At 37.9% G+C, this 20,816-nt stretch overlaps 1 protein-coding gene across 11 annotated transcripts in view; it reads right to left on the reverse strand.

Moving 5' to 3' along the window:
• Nucleotides 1-20,816, reverse strand: part of MYT1L (myelin transcription factor 1 like) — a 382,005-nt gene that overhangs the window by 85,903 nt on the left and 275,286 nt on the right. For 5 of the 11 annotated variants that reach the window (XM_054024375.1, XM_054024374.1, XM_054024371.1 and 2 more), the window contains 5 exons: nucleotides 17,876-18,853; nucleotides 13,152-13,286; nucleotides 10,095-10,185; nucleotides 7,588-7,695; nucleotides 3,952-4,163 (listed from right to left, as the gene is read on the reverse strand). In XM_054024375.1, the coding sequence (XP_053880350.1) occupies nucleotides 3,952-4,163; nucleotides 7,588-7,695; nucleotides 10,095-10,185; nucleotides 13,152-13,286; nucleotides 17,876-18,853 (1,524 nt within the window). The remainder of the gene's footprint in view (nucleotides 1-3,951; nucleotides 4,164-7,587; nucleotides 7,696-10,094; nucleotides 10,186-13,151; nucleotides 13,287-17,875; nucleotides 18,854-20,816) is intronic. The other 6 variants (XM_054024376.1, XM_054024373.1, XM_054024370.1 and 3 more) reach the window with 4 other exon arrangements.

Here is a 20,816-nt window from a genome sequence, read left to right on the forward strand (position 1 = left end):
CAAACCAGAAAGCAGAAAGCAGTCTCTTCCATCAATGACAGCCACATAGCTCTCAGGCAGCCGCTCCAACCAGCTCCATTTCCAAGATTCTGACTTTCCCCTGATGAACGACATAAGGGATGATGACAGTGGGGTCAGTGCTTCTCTAATATCCTAAAGGCTCCTCCATAGCTAAGTAAGCTAGGGAGTGGCAGCTGCCCCATCAAAATTAAGGTATGCAGTCCTTTCCAAACAAACGGGTTTGATGAGAGAATGAGGCCCAGTTCCAGCATCCTCTATCCCCAGCACCAGCAGCCTTGGTACCAGTTTTATTGTTTAAGTTAATCACAGCACCAACACTTTTTCTGAACCCCATAGGAGCTCTTCAGGGACTGTGCAGCCCCAGTGCAAGGGAGTGAGATGGTGAGAATTCAGGGAGGACTGCTAGACAACTTGTGGGGAGAGGAACAAATTTGCACAAGCTTTCCACTATCCCTGAGCACGAGCAGCTCCCAACTGCAGAACCCTGTGAACTCCTCTGGACACTGGGTCCAGCTATTCTCATCATTACTGCCATATAAAATAAGCCCATATTGTAGCTCATTATGACGTTGTCCCCAAAGGGAAAATAAAGCCAAACAAACAAACCCTCTTCCTTATAAGATGACCCCCCTGTAGCATCATCAGGGCATCATAGCCTACAACATACAGAGTCCTCTCCCTGTGTAATTATTATTAAAGCTTACACACACAAAAAAGAACACAGTCCATACAACTCACAACCATTTATTTGCTGAATATATCAGCCCTGTGACATTTTCCTGATGGTCTGTGACACAATGCATGGTGCTGCCTCAAAATTAAAAGATTCAAACATCAAGTGATTCATTTTTCAGACCCTTAATACTATATGTATTTCTGTTTTCCTCTTAGAGTGTTTGACAGAATGAAGCTTTGATTAATTACCAGTCTCCACTAAGTTTACATATAACACCTCTTCAAAACAAAAATTTCTTCCCTAATATACACAGTGGGTTCATACCATAGACCTCCCAAGCTAGCCTCAATGCTATTTGAATGGGGAAAAAAGGGCGTATTCCCCCTTCAAATATACAGGTAACTTCTATTTAGATTAATGGGAGATGGGTGTGTATATAGACAGCAGAATAGTTCACCATCATCTTTCATTTTAATGTTTCATTTTGGGTTTGGGGGGTTTTCACCTTTTTTTTTTAAAGCTATATTTCTAACATTTATAGATTCAAAGGCCAGAAGGAACCATTCTGGTATAACCTCTGGTTAACCTCTGGTATAACACAGGCCATAGGACTTTTCCAAAACAATTCCTAGAGCAGATCTTTTAGAAAAACATCCACTCTTGATTTAAAAATTGCCAATTATGGAGAAACTAGAACAATTCTTGGCGAATTGTTCCAATTGTTAATTACCCTCACTGTTGAAAATGTATGCCTTATTTCCTGTCTGAATTTGTCATGCTTCCAGCCATTGGATCGTGTCATACCTTGCTCTGCTAGACTGAAAAGCCCATTGCTGAATATTTATTCCAAAATGCCAGTTTGAAATGAAAAGTCAAAACACAATGTTTGAAAATGGTCAAAACAAAATGTTTTCAAAACAAAGACAAAACATTTCACTTCAAAATGGCCAAAATGAACTACTTTGACATTTTTGATGTTCTTTTTTCCTAATTTTTTTCAGTAGAAACTATTTACCATTTTCAGCCTAAATTTGTGCATAGTTGTTGTGACCTGAAAAATGCATTTTTAGGTGAATTTACTACTCACTGAAAAATAAATTGCCCAGCTCTGCTCTAGAAACTGCAAAGTTCCTTAAGGAAAAACATTTCTTAAGGAAGAGATCTTTTCCTGAGACTGGCAAGTTATCGCTGCTTCCCTTTCATGCCGGTAATAACTAAGGCCATAGAACTTTAGTTTTAACCATGGGAGAAATCCTGACCCCATTGAAGTCAATGACAAATCACCCACTGATTTCAGTGGGGCCAAAACATTCACCCCATATTTCACCCCATGGTTTTATACTTACAGCCACATGCACACACAATACCAGCTTTTCACCCAGCAAGTATGTAAGCCCATTAGGAATGACAACATCCTATTCCACTTTAGGGTGGGGGAGAAGAAATTTACTGAGCCACACATTCCTAAAAGTGTTACCATCACTCCTTACTCATTCTTTGGTGGAGATGTTGACATACAAAGCAAGCTCGCCTCAATATTATTTCAAGGACAAAGGGGTTTTATCCCCAGGTATAGGTATCTCTCATTTACATCAATGGGAGATAAGTGTAAATGCCAATGGTTCTCAACCTGCGGCCCATGGGCCGCTTGAGGCCCAATCAGCACACAGCTGCAGCCCATGTGACATCCTCAGGGCCATATAAGTAATATATATATAGTGTGGATGCTGCCCACATAACACACAGAGAGCTGCATATGTGGCCCACAATGGTCAATAGGTTGAGAACCACTGGTATATGTAGATAGTAGAGTAATTCCCTATCATCCTTCATCAGTTAGGGCCTAATTCAGCAAAAGCATTAAGTATGTGCTTAGCTTTAACCATGTTCTTAGGTTCTATTCACTTCAATAAGAGTTAGGCACGTGCTTGAATGCTTTGTTAAATGGGGCCTCAAACAGGATGAATTCTTGCTGTTTTCTCCAACATCCGAGAACATGATTACTAAACTTACACATATTCATAAACTTTCTAGCGAGTAAACAGAGCATGTACATAATAGGTAAAATTATTGGTGCAAACCTGTTGACTTATCAGAATTTAGCTATCTATCTTTATTAAGTTGTTACTTTGAGGGTGGGTACTGGAGAGTTTAAAGCACATTTACTCAGAAAGGTCTGCCTTTTTCCACCCTCTCTATTAGTGTGAGACAACCTGCTTACTTATCTCATAGGAAAACCTACCTATCAAAAAGCATAGGAAAGATGGGGATAGCAGCTGTTACAATTTCCTCCTTTTCCACTCATCTACTTTTCTAAGTCAGAGTTTGTTTTGAGGCAAGAGCAGAGACTGTTCCACTAACTCGCACTTATTCCTAATTTACTAAACAAAATCTGGGATTTCATAGGCTAGTCAGTGAGGAATCCCAAGCACTTTAACTTGTAAAATGAATTTATCTAGAAAATAAATTGTTCCATGTTGCATAAGAAAAAGAGGAAGGGAATGTTGTGATGTTATTCTGTTAGGTCTGGAATATCCCCAAATGTGACAACTCCAGCCCTTCATTCTTTGGCCCTAGCGGGTTTTGTTCCTTGGTCCAACTCCTCTCCTCTGCCAGCCAGCCACCACCATCACAGTTTCTCCTGCCCAGGAAAAATAGCCTGAGAGACAGGTGTTAATGCCACTTTCAGCCAAATCCCAATCATCTTACTCACATGAGTTCTCACACTGAATTCAACAGGAATCATCATGTGGATAAGGCGAGCAGGGGCCCTTAATTGATTGACAATCAGTGGGGGCTGAACTGCAATTAGGTCCATGTTTTCTCCCTTCTCATCCCCAGAGAGCAAGCACATTACATTTATGAGTTTCCTAAACTACTGTACAAGAGTAAGATTCCTAATGCAACCCATGCGGCCAAGTCTCCCAGATGGCAGCATAATACACTGCTACTGTGCCACAAGGACTGGCTCTACTCTTTAGGTTTTTTTGCAGGCTCAGTACATCCCAAGAACTGAATAGCTAAGGATGTTCTCTTATCAGTGCAACAATCCTGCAGCAAGCACCATATAAAATAATGCTTTTTAGAAAAAGTCTTTAAAAATAACTTAAACATAACAATGTCATGCTGTGAATAGCATTCCTCTTAATACTGTATGAACATGAAGGTATGTCTTATTTTTATGAAGTTTACATATACAACAACATTATTAACTGTAAACTTGTCTCTCATGTATAAGAGTGTGCACCTCCTACCATCATATCCTTTGGGGGATATATCCCTGGATTGCACCTTGGGAGCTATGGCTCTCTTGCCATAGGCATGGTTGTCATAACTGTTATATTCAAACGAAGTCTTAGAGTATTTCTCTAGTTCCTTGGCCAAGTTGGAGCGGGGTGTGGTGGTGGGGACATTGTTTCTGTAGCCATACTGAGGGATCTCCAATTGCTTAACAAAGCACATGGGCCTAGAAATTAAAGATATGTACAGTTTGTTAGATGCAGTTCAGTTTATTGTGTCTGTGCATAATTTATAGTTCAGATTAGAAAATCTGAGTTATTTATTGCACTCAAGAGACAGCAATATATTATTGTATTTCTTTGGTTTGGTTGTTTCAGCAGACAAACAATATATATTTTCTTGAGCAAAGCCTAGGATAAATTAATTATAATAGTGCTAAATGTATTCTGTGACTAAAAACAATATAATTGGTGAAAAGTTCTATTTTTAAAAATACTTAAGCGTTTCTCCTTCCCTGTGTAATTACATTATATAATAATGTACTCTCTTTGGGAAGGTGGAGTAGAGAGGGACAAAAAGACCGGTAGAAATTTTAGACAAATTCCTCTAGATCTACTGGAAGTAAAAAACAGCACTAGGATCACTCAACTCATGGAGCTTCTTTTGAATTCTGTCGACAGTATTTAGTCTGCAGAAAAGAAGAGTGAGGGGGGATTTGATAGCAGCCTTCAACTACCTGAAGGGGGGTTCCAAAGAGGAGGGAGCTCGGCTGTTCTCAGTGGTGGCAGATGACAGAACAAGAAGCAATGATCTCAAGTTGCAGTGGGGGAGGTCTAGGTTGGATATTAGGAAAAACTATTTCACTAGGAGGGTGGTGAAGCACTGGAATGGGTTACCTAGGGAGGTGGTGGAATCTCCATCCTTAGAGGTTTTTAAGGCCCAGCTTGACAAAGCCCTGGCTGGGATGATTTAGTTGGGGGTGGTCTTGCTTTGAGCAGCGGATTGGACTAGATGACCTCCTGAGGTCTCTTCCAACCCTAATCGTCTGTGATTCTATTATTCTATTTGCATGTGGTTTGCCCTGTCACAAAAGAAGCTGGGGGTCCGCCTCTTCAATATACAGTTCAGTGGGAGATCTGCAAGAGACACCCACACAATCCCTCTTGCCTCTGAACTGTCATCCAGTCTCTCTGCCTCCTTCTGCCTCCTGCATGCAAGGCTTTGGCAGGAACTGTGACTCCTGGGGCTGCTCCACACACCACACTCAATAGGCGGATCCCACAGCACCATAAGGAATGGAGTGCAAACTAATACAGACTTAGGCTGGACCATCTAAAATTCTCATGTGAGAAAGTGTTGAATGACTGGGCCCTAGAGAGCAAAGCCTCTGAGGTGCTCAGCGTCCTGAAAGCCCACTGATTTTAACAGAGGTTTAGGGTGATTAACTGCAGACTTTGGGTGCTTGGTACCTCAGAGGATCAAGCCCTTTTTCTTGCCCCCACAATTATAACATGAGGAAATGGAAGGGGCATTCAGGGGAATGCTGATTTAGTCACAAGCAGAAGAGCCATCATGCCTAGCTGGCTGATGAAGTGGAATACAATAAACAGCCAGAAATACTAATATATTTTTAGCAGTTTGCGTTTCCGGATGAATTCATTTTCATAGAATTTAGACAAGAGATTGAGGTGTAAATTACCCAAGAAATTATATAATTCATACCATACCCTTTGATTTTCTTTTGTATGTTGGGTTCCTTTGGAAAATTTCTCTTCACTTTTCACAAAATACAATGGGCCAGATCTTCAGTCGGTGTAGCCCAATATAGTTTAGGCTCATTTAAGAAAATAATACAATTCACATAGTGCACATTCAAAACAAAACCCAAATTTTTGGCAGAGCAAAAATCCTACGAATTTGACTTTTTTATTAGTGAAGACATTTTGAATGCAGGTGGGATGGAGACAAGTGTAAGATCAGTTCACAGGATTTATACTTGGAACACATAAAGTTCCCAATCAATCATTGTGCATGGAATTTATAAGACAACCCCTAGGATGTTCATCTTAAATAGATCCAAGAGTTAAAGGTAAAAGGGACGTAGTGTCTGAGATGACAGTCTTACTCAGACTGCCTAACAAGATCTGAAACACATGACAGACCCAGAGGCAAAAGCAAAACTGCCAAAACAACTATCCAAGGAGCCTGCCAGAGAACCAGATGCTGCTTTTGAAAAGTAGCTTCCTCTACATGGCATCTGACTCCTGTGACTTCTCTCTAAAGAACAGTGAAAGCCACTGCATTTTTGGCCTGTGTAATCGTGCTAATGAAGATTTGATGACTTAGTTCAATGGATATTTATTAATTATTATTATTATTATTATTATTATTATTAAAAGCACCATCTTTGAGTAAAGTATCAGGGACAGTGTCTGAAAAAAGTGAAACCAGAACTGGGTCCGGTCCAGATAAAGCCACTGAAAACACTTGGGAAAAGGAAAACAAAAATGCAAATTCACTACATAACAGTTAGCTTTCCTGATGTAGGACATCATTCTGTTTTCTCAACCACAAGAACACAAGGGTTTGGAAAATGCCATCAAGATTTGATGAAGTACTGAGAGAATATTAAAAGAAAGATGTTGATAACAGTAAGAAACATTCATTATAAGTCACCCTATCAAAATTTAAGTCAAAATGATAACCTGACAGAGAGAAAACTTATGGGAGGCCTAGGAAATTCTGTGTGCTTGAAGTTGTGGAAAGTCCTTCAAATTCTCCCACGGGGAGAAGGGAAGGATGTGGCCATCCTAATCCACAGATATCATAATATCCATGGCGAAATTCTGCAGCTCTTGGGGCATCAATATAGGGCTGGTACATTCATGCTGAAGTCCAATGCCTTTGCACTGCTCCCTAAACTCTCAGCTCCCCCAGAAGCCACAGTTTTCTCTGCCCACATCTGGCCCAGCACTAGGCGCATTTAATAGTGCAGAGCTGGATTCTGCATAGGATAAATGCTGAGTCCCCAATGCATGGAGAGAGGGGGTGATGATGCCAGATTAGTTCAATCTCCTCCCTCCATCAAATTTTAAATCAATGGAATGGTATTTCCATTCTTTTAATCCCTTCTGTAGGGGAGGGAGCAAAACAGAGACAATGAACTAACCCTTAAGTGTTTTTGGAACCTAAACTAGATCAGGTATTTTTTCCATAAAAAGGTATGCTGCCAATTTAGTACTGCAAGTAGGGCTTCTGGTTTTCATTTAAACTGATATTTACTAGTAAAAGCCTGCTGAAGAAAACAAGACTTACCGGTAAATATTAGTTTATTCCCAAAAGATACCAACTTTTTTTCACACTGGTCTTAGACTTTGCACTCCAGCAGTCAGCTTTACACCAAACAATGCCTAAGACAAAAATGAGCTTTTCAGGCTTTACATGTATTTGCCAAAATAATTACCAGCCCACCCCCATGCAAATTTGTTGGGAAATAATGCTGAGAAAATTGGATCCAGAAGCCCTAATTCTAAACTCTTCTTTAAGGGAGATATATATGTATATACAACGTATATAAATATAAATGCTCAGATTAACTTAATGTGTGATGAATTTTGCATAGTATTAAGTATTATAGTGATTTCTAATACCTTAAAACCCGATCTGATGCCTGGTTTGATTTTGACACATCACAGCTCTGATGCTTCTCTTGAGCTTTAGCCAGTTTCTCTGCTGCAGCAATAGGACATCCAGAGAGGCTGCAATTACAGAAAGGAAATTTAATTGTCTTTTCCTGAGCAATTTCACATTATAGCACTGATCCAATTACTCCTTCTCCTCCTTAGTCAGCACGAGGAAGAATCTGGAGGAAAAAAGTTTCCAGAACCTTTTCTGTCATACATTTCCTCTAGAATAGACTTCCTGTCCTTGAGCAACATTCTGCTTCCAAAGTTGCATGGACGATCTCATATCCAATATTCTTCTCCTCCTACTGTACATAGGCAGAACTCTCAAGGATGTCAGTTAATAGGCATTCAGGTAGGAAGAGGAGAATATAAGCCAAAATTTATTGCACGGCTTTGTTAGCAGAACTTGGCCCTTTTGTTCATATACATTTTGTCACTGAAATGGTTGATGAAGATTATTCAATGTCAACACAATACAGATGAAATTTTGTGCTGCTTCACACCTCATTCAGCCTCATTAACTTCAATTAGGTTGTGAGGAGTATAAATCAGTGGAGAATTTGACAGAGTGTCTCTAAAACCTATATCAAAAATATATTTTCTTGCTGTTTATTCATGAAGTTAAACCACTAAAGGTCGTTCTAGTCTCAGATAATATAACATGAAAAGAACCAAGACGCCTGGACTTGAACTCTAATTTACAAATGCTGAACTATTTTTGAAGTGATAGTAATAAGTCTGCTTCTGCTGGAAAAGATTTAGAACAGAGGAAAATAAATATCCTGGTACCAGCAGATGGTGCTCTTAGTGAATCTGTAAAATCCTGTGACCTGACAATGCAGGGGTCTTTTTCTCGTTATTGTCTGTTGCATACTTATGTGACCACAGCTCCTTGTGTTCTCCACAGGAAAAGAAATTAAAGTGAAAGGCAAATCAGTGCACTCTGTGGCACAGGGTTTTAAACTAGAGACAGAGGTGCCTCTCAAAAGGGCTCAGCTTGAAATCTTATTCAGGCCCAGATGCTTCCCTCTCAACAGAAGAAAAAAAGAAGGAAGGGGAAAAAAAAAAAAAAGAAAGCAGAGCAAAATGCCCCAAAAGCTGCAGAAAGAGGTGAGCAGAATGCTCCCTCCACTCCTCCCTGGGTGCCAATGGAAACCCCTCTGTCTCAGTTTCACAGGGGGAAAGGTTGGGGGGCTCTGCACAGTTTCAGATTAGTGCCCGCGGCAGCTGCTCTCCAATGACATGCTCCTCTTCAGACACCAGAGATATCCTAGCAGATATCCAAACAGAAGTTAGTGCTGTTGCAGCATTAGCTGCCATGGAGTCCCTTTCGAAGCTTTTGCTGCTTGTGCTGCATGACATTAGTGGGAGCATCCAATGGCTGCATAGTTCCAGAGAAGAAGGAGGTGCCACAGAGCATTCCAAAGAGATTGGTCCTCTGCAAGGGAATCCATGGAGCTGAGATAAGAACTCTCGGTGAAGCCAGAGCTCTGTAAGTGTGGAGGACTATACCACCAGTACCCTCTGTGGTCTCCTAAGCCATCTTGCTACAGTGAATGTTAAAAGGAGCTCAGTAATGGGAACCTTGGGTAGTTTTCTGTGATCTCTGCCTACCTTCCCTGGGTTTTGCCATTGGAAGCTACAACGTAGACCTCAATTTCCTTATGGAAAAGTCATAAAATATAATAGAAATGATAACTTTTCTATAGGTTTTTAAAAATAATCCCTAGGACGTAACAGAAAATAAGGTCCATTCAATAGGATGATTAAAAAACTCTATAGAAAAGTATCATTTTCTATGGAATTCTATAGGTTTCTAGAATAATTTCTATTAATTCTATTGCTTTCCTCATCTTGAAAATCAAAAGTACTTTTCCATATTGTTTCTTATTCAGGCAAAATTCTAATTAATTTTTGCCTAAATATGGTCTTCAGGTTGAGCCCATGGATGATAGAAAACTTTAAATTGTGTAATATATATGTATTGAAATGCTTTTTCTTATTTATTCATACAAAATTGTTCTTATGATTAGAATGGAATTTTTCACGCAGTATGGAGTCATCACTCATAAAGATGAACATTATATGAACCATTACTCTGTCCTGGTCTTGATCGTGTTTACAGTCTTTTTCCTTCTTCTATTACTTTCAATGTAAGGGTCATATGCTTCTTTTAATACAACTCTAGTGAAGTTAAAAAAATAAATAAAAACAAGCAAGCGATGCTTAAAAAGTATCTTACATAAATCAAATTAATTCTGTACAGAATATCTTCACATTGTAAAATAAGTTTAAGGATTTTATGATGCAAAATGAATAAATAAAGCACACTAAGCACCATCTGCCATCTTTAAAACAAAAGAACAAAATCACATACACATATACACACACTCTCAGAACAGACTGCCAGAAGTGCTGCAGCTCTGAAGCAGTGTTCTCTGTAGACTATAGTCCAGTGATGGCTTCCTTACCTTCTGTGAGAATTCCTGTTGCTATTTACGTGGCCCCGACCTGTGCAGCCTGGTGTAGGACACTTAAGAACATTTTCATGCATGGCAAGAACTTGACAAAAGGAGAGTAAGAGAAAACAGCAGCGTATGAAAGCAAGAAAAAAAAAATCAAGTCCCAGTATATATGAAACCATTTAAAAACCAACCAGGATTCATTAATGACCAGCATTCCTCAAAATACACGTAACCAATAAAGTCTGATGAGGGAAGGAGGTGTCGTGACCTTATGCTCATTAACACAGGTAACACTGTACGGTGAGAGTTATGGAAATTACAGAATCTAATAATGAATGTGTCTCTGGTGTGATGGTGAAGCAGGAAACTCCCAACATCCTCTCCATACATAAATGCCGAACACTGATCAGCTCAATAGTAACAGGTGGATTGGGAACAGCCCAGTAATAAAGTGTGGATTGTGATTGTGTAATACAGTTTTATGCAGATATAATAAAGTATGAGAGCCAAAATCTGCTCTCAGTGATACCAGTAAAAACTGAGGTACTCCAGATTTACATCAGTAAAACTGAGAGCAGAATTTGACCCTAATTATGCAAGTCAATTCAATTTTACTAGAGTCCAGTTCTGCCCACAGTCAAATGGCTGTAGTCAATGGAAGTTACTACACATGTAAGCATGAGGGCAGAATTGGTCCCTTTCTCTTTATTTTAATTCTCAATAGATCTTAAATTATAAGGATGCAAATTGAAGAAAAAAAAATGGAAAAGAAACTCCTAAGCAGTAAGCACTTTGTAAAGTTGAGGGCTGGTGGAGTGATTAACCATGAGAGTAAGGAATAGGTAGGATTGGCTTAAGCAAGTTGGGTGCAAAATTTACCCACAAATTCTTTCAAGGCAATTCTCTTCTGAATTTCAACACTCTTGCTATAATGGGCCAAATTATCAAGAGGTTTTGTAAAATGGAGGTACATTAAACAGGAACTAGACTGGGACCTTTCCTTTTGTATGACAAGAGACATATCTGAATCCATGTCTCTAAAGCTGGATGGCTAGTGCATTAATGCACAGAACTAGGTCATTCAGCCCCTCCAAATAGCTCCCATTTTATTCACTTGGGATGCAGTCATTGTTTAGTTCTCACTCAGACAAACTCTGCTGAAATCAGCGAGTGCTTTGGCTGAGTAAGAATTGAATAAAAACCAAGCAGACACTTGAGGATTTAACCCATAGAGACTGATTCAAAGATCATCATCACCACCATTACCACCACCACTGGCAGTGTATTAAAATGTGGGCAGATGCAAAAGCTTTACTCTGAAATTCCTGCTATTCAAAGCTGTTCTTGAAACATGCTTCACAAGGCCAGCATAACAGGAAAATTAGTTCAATAAATAAATAAAAAGATGAGCTCACCTTTTTCATTTTAGTAACTACGGAACATGCAAACAGTTTAAAGCTATATTCTTCTTTGATTTACAACATCTTCTAAAGAGCTTTATTTTCACCATTAACAAAAAACGAGAGAGAACTTTGAGCACCTGAGAAAATATTTGTGCTTCAGAAAATTACAGGTCAAATTACAAAAATGGAAAAATTAATTTGTTTAATCTGCTGTGTTCAGAGACCAACCAAGATGCCTTGAGCTTCCCTAAAGTACATCCTCATTATCTTAATTCTAGAAAGAACAACCCTGCTATGAAAGAGAAGACTTTGTGTTAGACTCTCTCTCTCTCTCTCTCTCTCTCTGCGCTACAACACTTCTGGCTTCCCTTTCTCAGACTACATCTCTCTTGGAGATTTGGGGCCTAATTCAGACCTGCCTTATTCCAGTTTTATGTCAGTAAATGCACTGTCATCAACACGGTTATGCCATTGTAAAACTGGAGTTTTGCAGTGGTGAATCAGGCTCATAGTCTGCTAAGGGGTAAGTCTTAGAGGCCTGATTCTCTTTTCACTTGCACTGGTTTTATACCAGTGAAATTCCATTTGGTCTGATTCTTTTCTGCATGGACGCTTCTGGACACCTGTGCAAAATGGGTGTAGGGTGACCAGATGTCCCCATTTATAGGGACAATCCAGATTGTTGGGTCTTTTTCTTATATAGGCTCCTATTACCCCCCACCCACTGTCCTGATTTTTCACACTTGCTGTCTGGTCACTCTAAATGGGTGTCAAATGTTGCCCTTCTGATTTGGATGGGTTTTGCACCCATTTTAATTTACACAGGTATAAATTACTCCTCAATTTGCAAGACAATGGAGAGACAGGCCCACAGAATTCAATGATATAACTCCCGTTTTACACCAGTGAAAGTAAGAAAGAGAATCAGACCCTACCAGATCCTCAGCTGGTATAAATCAGCACAGCTCAGTTAGCTTGAGTGGAACTATACCAATTTATACCATCTGAGGATCTAGCTTAAACTTTCAAGACCAAATCCTCCTTTCTTCTACACAAGTGCAACTTCCTTTGACTTCAGTCCTCACAGAATTCATTTACTTTAAGGGAAGATGCACCCATGTAAACGACAAGAGAATATGGCTCAAAACCCTGGATACTACTACTAAAGGGCCAAATTCTTTCTCTCTCTCTCTCTCTCTCTCTCTCAATCTCAATCTCGCTCTCTTTTATAATGTAAATTTCTTCATTATGTCTCCAAATAAATAAACACACAAATAAAATGGGTGGTGAGTTTTTCAAACTTGAAAGCACAATTGTTTTTGCACTAAACAACAAGGAAGGTCATGCTGTGACATCAGCACTCAGAAGTAAAAGCAGTGCAGTGTTTCTGAAAATCTTTCTCTGCAGATTGAATGCATCTGTTAAAAATAACCTAACATTATCAGAATCAAAGAATACAGCTTTAAAAGTTGTTCTTTTTAGTTTAAAAGTTAATAGAGATATGAAAATGATGGAATAAAGAAAAAAACTATAGCACAGAACAGGATGCTTAACTGAGACATACCATACCATAAAATGGAAATAAAAAAAGGTTTAAAAAGCATGCTAGAAAAATCTTTGGAGTTTTATCCCCAGTTTCCATGAAACAATGTGGACTTACTTTCTGGAGGGACCCTATCTTTGTGTGGGCATCCTGACAAACTGCGGTGATGGGGGTAAAGCCCCGTTACATGGCCAGTTCCATCACACCCAGGGGTAGGACATTTGCTCTCTTTCTTTTCTGTTCTTGAGGGATCTATAATTTACAACAAATGTGTCAAATGAATTATGCTTTCCAAATTTCTGTAAGAAGGTTCATTTAATGTTGTAAGTTATTCTTTGGTAAATGTTCTTAAAAATACTAGAAGAAAAAACTGCTGCTTCTTAAAACAATTTTGTCACTTTTATCCCCATTATCTTCTTTTCATACTGCAGGCTCCTATGATCACAGCAATACTTATCATAGTGATTGGGTAGTGACCTTCTTACAGCAAAGCCACACCACTGTCAATCAATGTTCTGCTGGCAAGCATCAGCTAAAGAGTGTAAGGACACTCTGAAACTGTTAGATGGTTCCCCCCTTTCTTTTCGCTTGATGTACTGAAGCCTGCAAATGTACTGTCATAGAAGTTCAGTCTCTTGAGGTTAGCAGACCCAGCTCCTTAGCATACTGATTCAAAGATTCAGCACAAATATATCCTTATTCAAACTCACTCTAAGCAGATGACGCTGATTTCCCTAAATTCTTTATGAAGTAGTAGAATACAAAAGCATATAAAAGCATTTTGTCCTCCAATAAGCCATGATGGGGTAAAAGAGCTAATCAGATGTAACAATCCCTTATTTTGAATTTGGGCCATTATAATCATGCATCTATAAAGTTTGTCTATTCATAAGCTTAAAAGATTAATAAACTTCTATAATGCAGTTTGTTTCTTTGTGTACAAGTCAACAAAAGGGCCTAAGGAGACTTCTGTTCAATAAACTATTATTTTCTGCCAAGAAAGTAATGGAACTACTGGTGAAATTATTTCTGAACTAGAACTTGATCACATATTTCATCAGTTTGTTTCCTGTAATAGAACATTTGTAAAGTAACATCCCAAGGCTTCCAACTCAGCACGTAATACAAGCTACACCACATCATCTTTAACACTGTTGCCCGATTTTGGCGAATAGAACTGATTTATACACCAGTATTTAAGAAAAAAGGTTCATGCTACTCTGGCTACAAAGATTCTGTCTTATTCTAAGTTAATAGCTAAGAGCAAACATCATCACCTATTCTAATTCATCATCAATCTTCTGAATTCAGAACCCAAACTGATCTATCATCTTTTATATATTTTATGCTGCTCCTGTTATTTCTTCACTGCAGGATTTATGCTTTTTTTCTTTGGAAATAAGGTTTTGCTATTAGATTTCTATTAAGTCTTATGGTAAAATTCAGCCCTTGTTGAGCAGGTACAACCCCAGTGACATCAAGGGACCCTTTAAGTACTTCTAGAGATTTGGGTACAATCTCTTTTTAGTAGATAAAGCATACATACTACCTACAGTTCACATTCAATTGCAGATTTTTATTTTTATATTCTCATGTGGTTGCATATTCTAAATTCCAAACCCTTGCTCAACCATCTTGGCTTATGAGAAACTCTTTATCACATGGTGATTGCTCTCCTGGCCTAATTTCCAATATTAACTTTTAAGATCACACTTTAAACGTAGCTGTCACAAATGCATTTTTAATTGCTAATGTTTTATTCTAGTTTGCATGTATGTCAGGTGTAACATACAGTACTATGTTTTCTGCTGTTCAACGGTAAATGTATTTATTTACAAAATTTCATCTTCAAAGCTCTGTCCAGTCATATAAACATCACAAAACCCCTGTGAAGTAAGTCAATACCATTATCCCCAGTTTACACTTTGGGAAATGGAGTTTTAGCAGTTAAACGCAAGGGTACAGAAGGAGTCAGTATCAAAGCTAGAATTAGAACTCAGGAGTTTCTGCCACATATACCTGTGCTGAGACCACTAGACCACCAGTCCTATTTTCATTCTCACACACAACTCTGTACAACTCTTTGTATAAAGCACATTGAAATGTGGGGAAAGTGTTAGATAAGTGAATAATAAAAATAAATAAAATAAGTATAATGTAAATATACCAGTATTCAAGGACTATTAAAATGCAGATGAATAACACAATAGACCATAATGGCTTCTCTAGAGTCCATGGACTAGAACTTCAGCTGATGTAAACTCTGTAGCTCTATAGTAGTCAATGGAGGAATGCGAATTTAGACCAGCTGAGGAGCTGGTCATGCAAATTCTCCTGAGTTTTCAGATCCTTAGAATAATAGGGTTTATGAGCTCCAAAAGAGCCTTTATGGTCTAGCAAGTCAGAAAAGATGCTGCGCACTAATCTTACATTTCCGAAACTTGCATGGAATTTTATTTGCACAATTTCCCATTGACTTAATAGAAGACATCCAGCTAAAACTCTATGCAACTATGCAGAAAACTTAGGGCTCAGGATTATATTCACCTCTCAATATAAATGCATAAATATTTTGACTAGCTGATCGTCTCTTATTGAATCCCTTCCTTCAATCGAGAATACCACTTCATTGTTTTTAATTTTTTTAAGAGCCTAATCCTGAAATCCTCACTCAATCCTTGCCATAGTAGAAGTTTTGCCCGAGCAAAGCTTGCCCAAGCTGGGTCACAAGGTTTTAAAAGTCATCAGTCTTGGAGGAAAGAGTATCTGGAAAATTTTAAATGGCGGAAAAAAATGTGGCTTGCCATGCCTTTGTTGTTTCAGTGATCTCTGAGAGCAGAGCTCCTGAAGAGAGAAGACAGGAGTTACAATTTCCCTTTAATTGTATCATTCATCTCCTTGGAGAACTTTTGCAAGCATGTTTGGGAGATTATATGTGATATGAGAATGAATGACATAAATAACTCCCTTTCTTTCATCGCCCCTCTAATTCAATGCAATATTTTGTTTTTCTCAATCTTCTCTAGAGTGAGGAAGGAATCATTCTCCTCCCTCTCTCCTCCAGCCTTTCTTCTATGAAAAAGAGAGAAGGGTCACAGCTGTAAAGTTTCCTGATCCAAACTACCATAAATTTCAGGGCTTTTCTTTGTATTCAAGGGTTGTGTTTGGGCCTATCTCCAATTCATCAGGCAGTTCCTTAGAAGTATGTTGGCATCAGGGAAGCTCTAGAAATCACTGAAATAAGAAGCCCATATTTTCACTACTTCTAGATTAATTCTTTGGCAACTGCAGAGATATATGTTTGTGTTTTCCTAAGCATTCGTGGCTTGGCAGATCTGGAAAACACTGTTTTAAGGATTTTAAGATGTCAGCACTGGTTTGCCATGTTCTGTTTGGTTTTGTTACATACACACATTAAGAAAGGAACATATACCTAGTATGTGTCACATGCAAACAATAGAAAAATCCACGTGGCTATGGAATAACTGTTTAACTAAACTTAAAAAATGTCTTCCCCAAACACCCAACATTACTAGTTCATACAGTGGACTACAATCTTTGTGTCTGAAAGCAAACAAAATTTCTAAGCTACATTGCAGATGAGTTTCTGAAACCAATAACTTTCATGTTCCTGTTTGTATAACTTATAAGAGACTGGCCATTGTCCCCCCTTAAAACTTGTTTATAAAATCAAAAATCTCCTGATCTGAGATGTGGTGTCCCAACTTTAATCTCACAGCCAGATTTTATGGCCATGTTATCACCCTTTGAAATCAGAGGTTTATAATGGAAAAAACAAAATAACCCACAACCCCAAACCCACAGTCTAAATTATAGAGATGAAACCAGGTGTTTCTATAAGAAATACAATATATAACCAATCCAGCAACATGCTTAACACCTCCTTAGAAATGCAGAGCCCTCAACTTCCATTAAAGTCAATAGGAATTCAGGGTGTTCAACAATTTCGGGAGGTATTGAATGCTGTATAGGACAGAGCCCTTATGCATATATATGTGGACACATACAAAGTGGTATGTTAATATTAACACACCATTACTAGGATAATTCTTTAAATTAAAACATATTTAAAAATTAACTTTATATATATATATATAGTTATATATATATAATTATGGTTAAGGCAGCACCTTAACTGTTTCCACAATGGAATGAAACCAGTGAAGTGGAATGCATATAAGAAAGAAATTGCTATTGATCTCAGCCCAGGCCACACTATGCCTTGCATAGCAAATGGTTTCCATTACCTTAGTATCTTAAGATAATTAATGTGCAGTCACTGCCCCTATCTTATGTTATCGGTCATTCTGATACTGTTCAATTTCTATCAGGCAACTCTACGTTTTAGATGGGAGAGGCTTCATCAATAACTGTCATTTGATGATAATTTTATAAATCATGATGCCACCTACCCAATCCAATCTGTAAAATATGCACTTCATAGCTGATTGACTAACCGCTACATAAATCCCCACCATTCAATAGAGTATGCAATGCAATTCTCCTCATATTTGTAATCATAATACCCTTTAGAATCATCTTTGCCTCTTTCAACATGATCTCTTATTTGTTTTGTTTCCCTGAAAAGTTATGTTTTTCTATTTAGCCAAATGATATCGCACTGAAATACTGTACATGTTTCTAACACTGTAGAATGAGTTGTTCTATTAGGTAATCACAGCATGATGCTATTTTAGAATCACGCCATAGTCATACAAATTAAATAAACAATGACTTCACATTAGAGTTCTAAGCATCACTTATTATCACGTTAGCTCACACTTTTTCATGACACAACATACGGTATATAGAAATATTACCTTTACCATAATATGGCTTTTTGACATGGCCGTCACTGGATTTAGGCTTCCTGTCATCCCCAGAAAGTTGTCGCGGAGGCTGCTCCTCAAATGATCTCATATTATCCCTCCTTCCAGCTTCCATTGCCATTTTTTCCCTCATGGCTTTTGCTCTCTCAGTTTCCAAAGCAATAGCTTTCTCAAGCAGGGTTAAGTTACCTTTTGTCATATCAAAAACTTCTTCAGACCTGTCTGAAGTAATAGAGGTGGTATCATCATCTCTTTCATGACACCCATCCTCCTTTGCACAGCTAGAAAAAGTTCTAGATCTGGGACTCAACTGTTCTTCAAGCCTCATTAAGTTCATCATGTCAGAGTAATTCCGATCTGGCGTTCTTCCTTGGAAGTCATCTTCTTGCCTGACATGTTGACGAGCATTCATATTTTGCTGCTGATTTCTTTCCTGTGGGTTCGTCTCACTGAGTTTCCTAGCCAGATCAAAACACTGGTTCCTTAAGCATTCCAAACTGCTGAGACACACCTCTTCATCACTCTCCTCCACCATTTTTTCCATAAGTCCATTGTTCATAGGCTTCCCTAGCATTACAAAGTTCATATTCCTGTTATCTTGCTGTGAAATATTGTCTGCATAATTTCTGTCGTTAATGTTTTCTGAAAGCACTACACCATGTCCTTGTGCTAATAATTTAAGGGAGTCCACTGTTTCCCTAACAACATCACTGTCTAAATCTAAACTGAGCTCACTTTTCCGACCAATATTTTCATTTTTGTCACTATCATCTTCCAGACTATTAGATGTATTGCTGTTCATTTCTGATTCTGTCCTGGCTCTGTATGCTGCATCCTCTGCAATTTTGCCAAGATTTAACAATGACTTGGCCACCAGTTCATCATAATTATCATACTCATCATTATTGTTATCATCTTTTTCTGTGTCTTGCATTATTCGAGTATTGTGACAATTCATTTGATGGTCTTCTGCATAAAAAAAGAAAGAAACAAAGAAAGAAACAAAGAAAGAAAGAAAAAGGAAAAGAAAAGAAAAAAGTGGCTAGAATTGGAACTGTTGTTGCAATAGCATGGACAGAAAACAAACTGCAAGTCAAATACTGTTTATCATACAGTAGCTCTAGAACACTAAGACCCATGTTGAGGTAATTAGAAACCACTGGTATTAAGCAAATGAATATCAGTAAAGCCCAAAAGGGCATTTTTTATATATTTTCTATGCACCATTAATTTATTTCATTTATCATATAATAAACTATTAATTATGCAGGAAAAAAGACAATTTTTACAAAATTTTATTATTGGCATTATTTCTAAAATATTAAGGCATAAATTCTTCTATTCCTCCTTTCTCTTCTTTATTTATAGTTTTATTGGGCTTATTTTATAATTATATTATTCAAACTATTATATTTTCTTAGGTTGGTTTAACTTTCCTCACTCCCATCTTTTCAAAGGAGTGAGCGTTATAGGGTCTGTTTTCTTAATTAATTAATTAATGTACACCAAAAGAGAATTGGTTCTTATATAAGCACCGTATACACAATTAGTGCTATATGAAAAACAACTGTCAAGACAAGTACACAAAGAGGTACAAATACAATTCAATAAGTGCACCCGTAGCTAGAATTCAAAATCTATTGCTTAGCTATTGCAAACTATGAACAAGCAAAAAAATGTTAGATAATCATTACATAAAAGGAAAGTAGAAATAACAGTATGTACAATATAAGTGTAAGTAGTTACACTATCCCCAATTTAGATTCGCTTACATACATGACATTGGTTTCAATCCAAAGTGTCTTGTCTATACAAAGGCCACATTAGATAACTCCTGTGTTGACTTGTTATCCTGTACATCACAATATCACAAGATGACACATAGTAACTCTGTTTTACTGAGTTCTGCTCCAATAACTAGTGAGTAACAGAGGGGCAACTTTGTGAATAGAATGAGTCACTCTGAGATACCAGGGATACCCTTGAATATATCTCATGGTAATTCAAAAGTTAATGTGCATCACCATCACAAGTTCTTAAATAAACATAGGTCAATTGTTATTGACTAAAAACACAATATAAAATATATTTTGACACTCAGCTACTCAAACATTTTGAATATTTGCTGCAAGCACTTATATGTAACAGTAACTCACATTTTTTTTTTAAAAAGGACTTCTCCCATTTAGTAATTAGAATGACACACTGGGCCAGTTCAATCAATGGAGTTATGCTGATTTGCACCAGCTCAAGAGCTGGCTCATCAGCATAAGCTAACATCATAGGGACTCGGATGTATTTGGGTACAATTGTAGATATAACAATTTCTAAGCTGTGACCTTTGTGCTTTGGGTTAAACAAAATGTAGTGGGAAATTTCAGGTAGCAGGAGAATTTAATATACTAAAATTTGCTGACAGGCATGCTTTTGGCATAAAAGAATATTTTCTGCAGGTTGGCGGACAAAAGAATAAATCAGAATTTTAAATACAAAGCTCAACAGTGAGAAATATAATACTTCAGCCACATGCTAGTGTTCATTCTACACAGTGCTTGGGGATCCTGGGATGAGAGGAGGCTGTCGTTAAGCAGCAGAACTGATATACATCATGGATTAGGGTGTGTCTACGAAAGGAAGAGCAGAGATCCGAGGGTAGTATATTGTGCAAACTACATTAGCTAATTAAGTATAGTATAGCGGATTATTGACAAGCAAAGATGTGTGTTATATTCAGGTGATAAGTCATTGTCATCAAACCCATTTTTATTGTCAATCTTGGTATTATTTTAGTTTACAAGTCTATTATTTTTGTGATAGCCAAAATTCTGATGGCTTCAGTTCACTAAAATTGAAGTGCGTCAGAACTTGGTTTTCTCAGTGCAGGACTTGGGGATAGAGTTCAGCTATTTAAAAAATTTCCGTTTTATGTGTT

The sequence above is a fragment of the Malaclemys terrapin genome, chromosome 3, assembly GCF_027887155.1.
Source record: "Malaclemys terrapin pileata isolate rMalTer1 chromosome 3, rMalTer1.hap1, whole genome shotgun sequence".
Classification (NCBI taxonomy): Eukaryota; Metazoa; Chordata; order Testudines; family Emydidae; genus Malaclemys; species Malaclemys terrapin.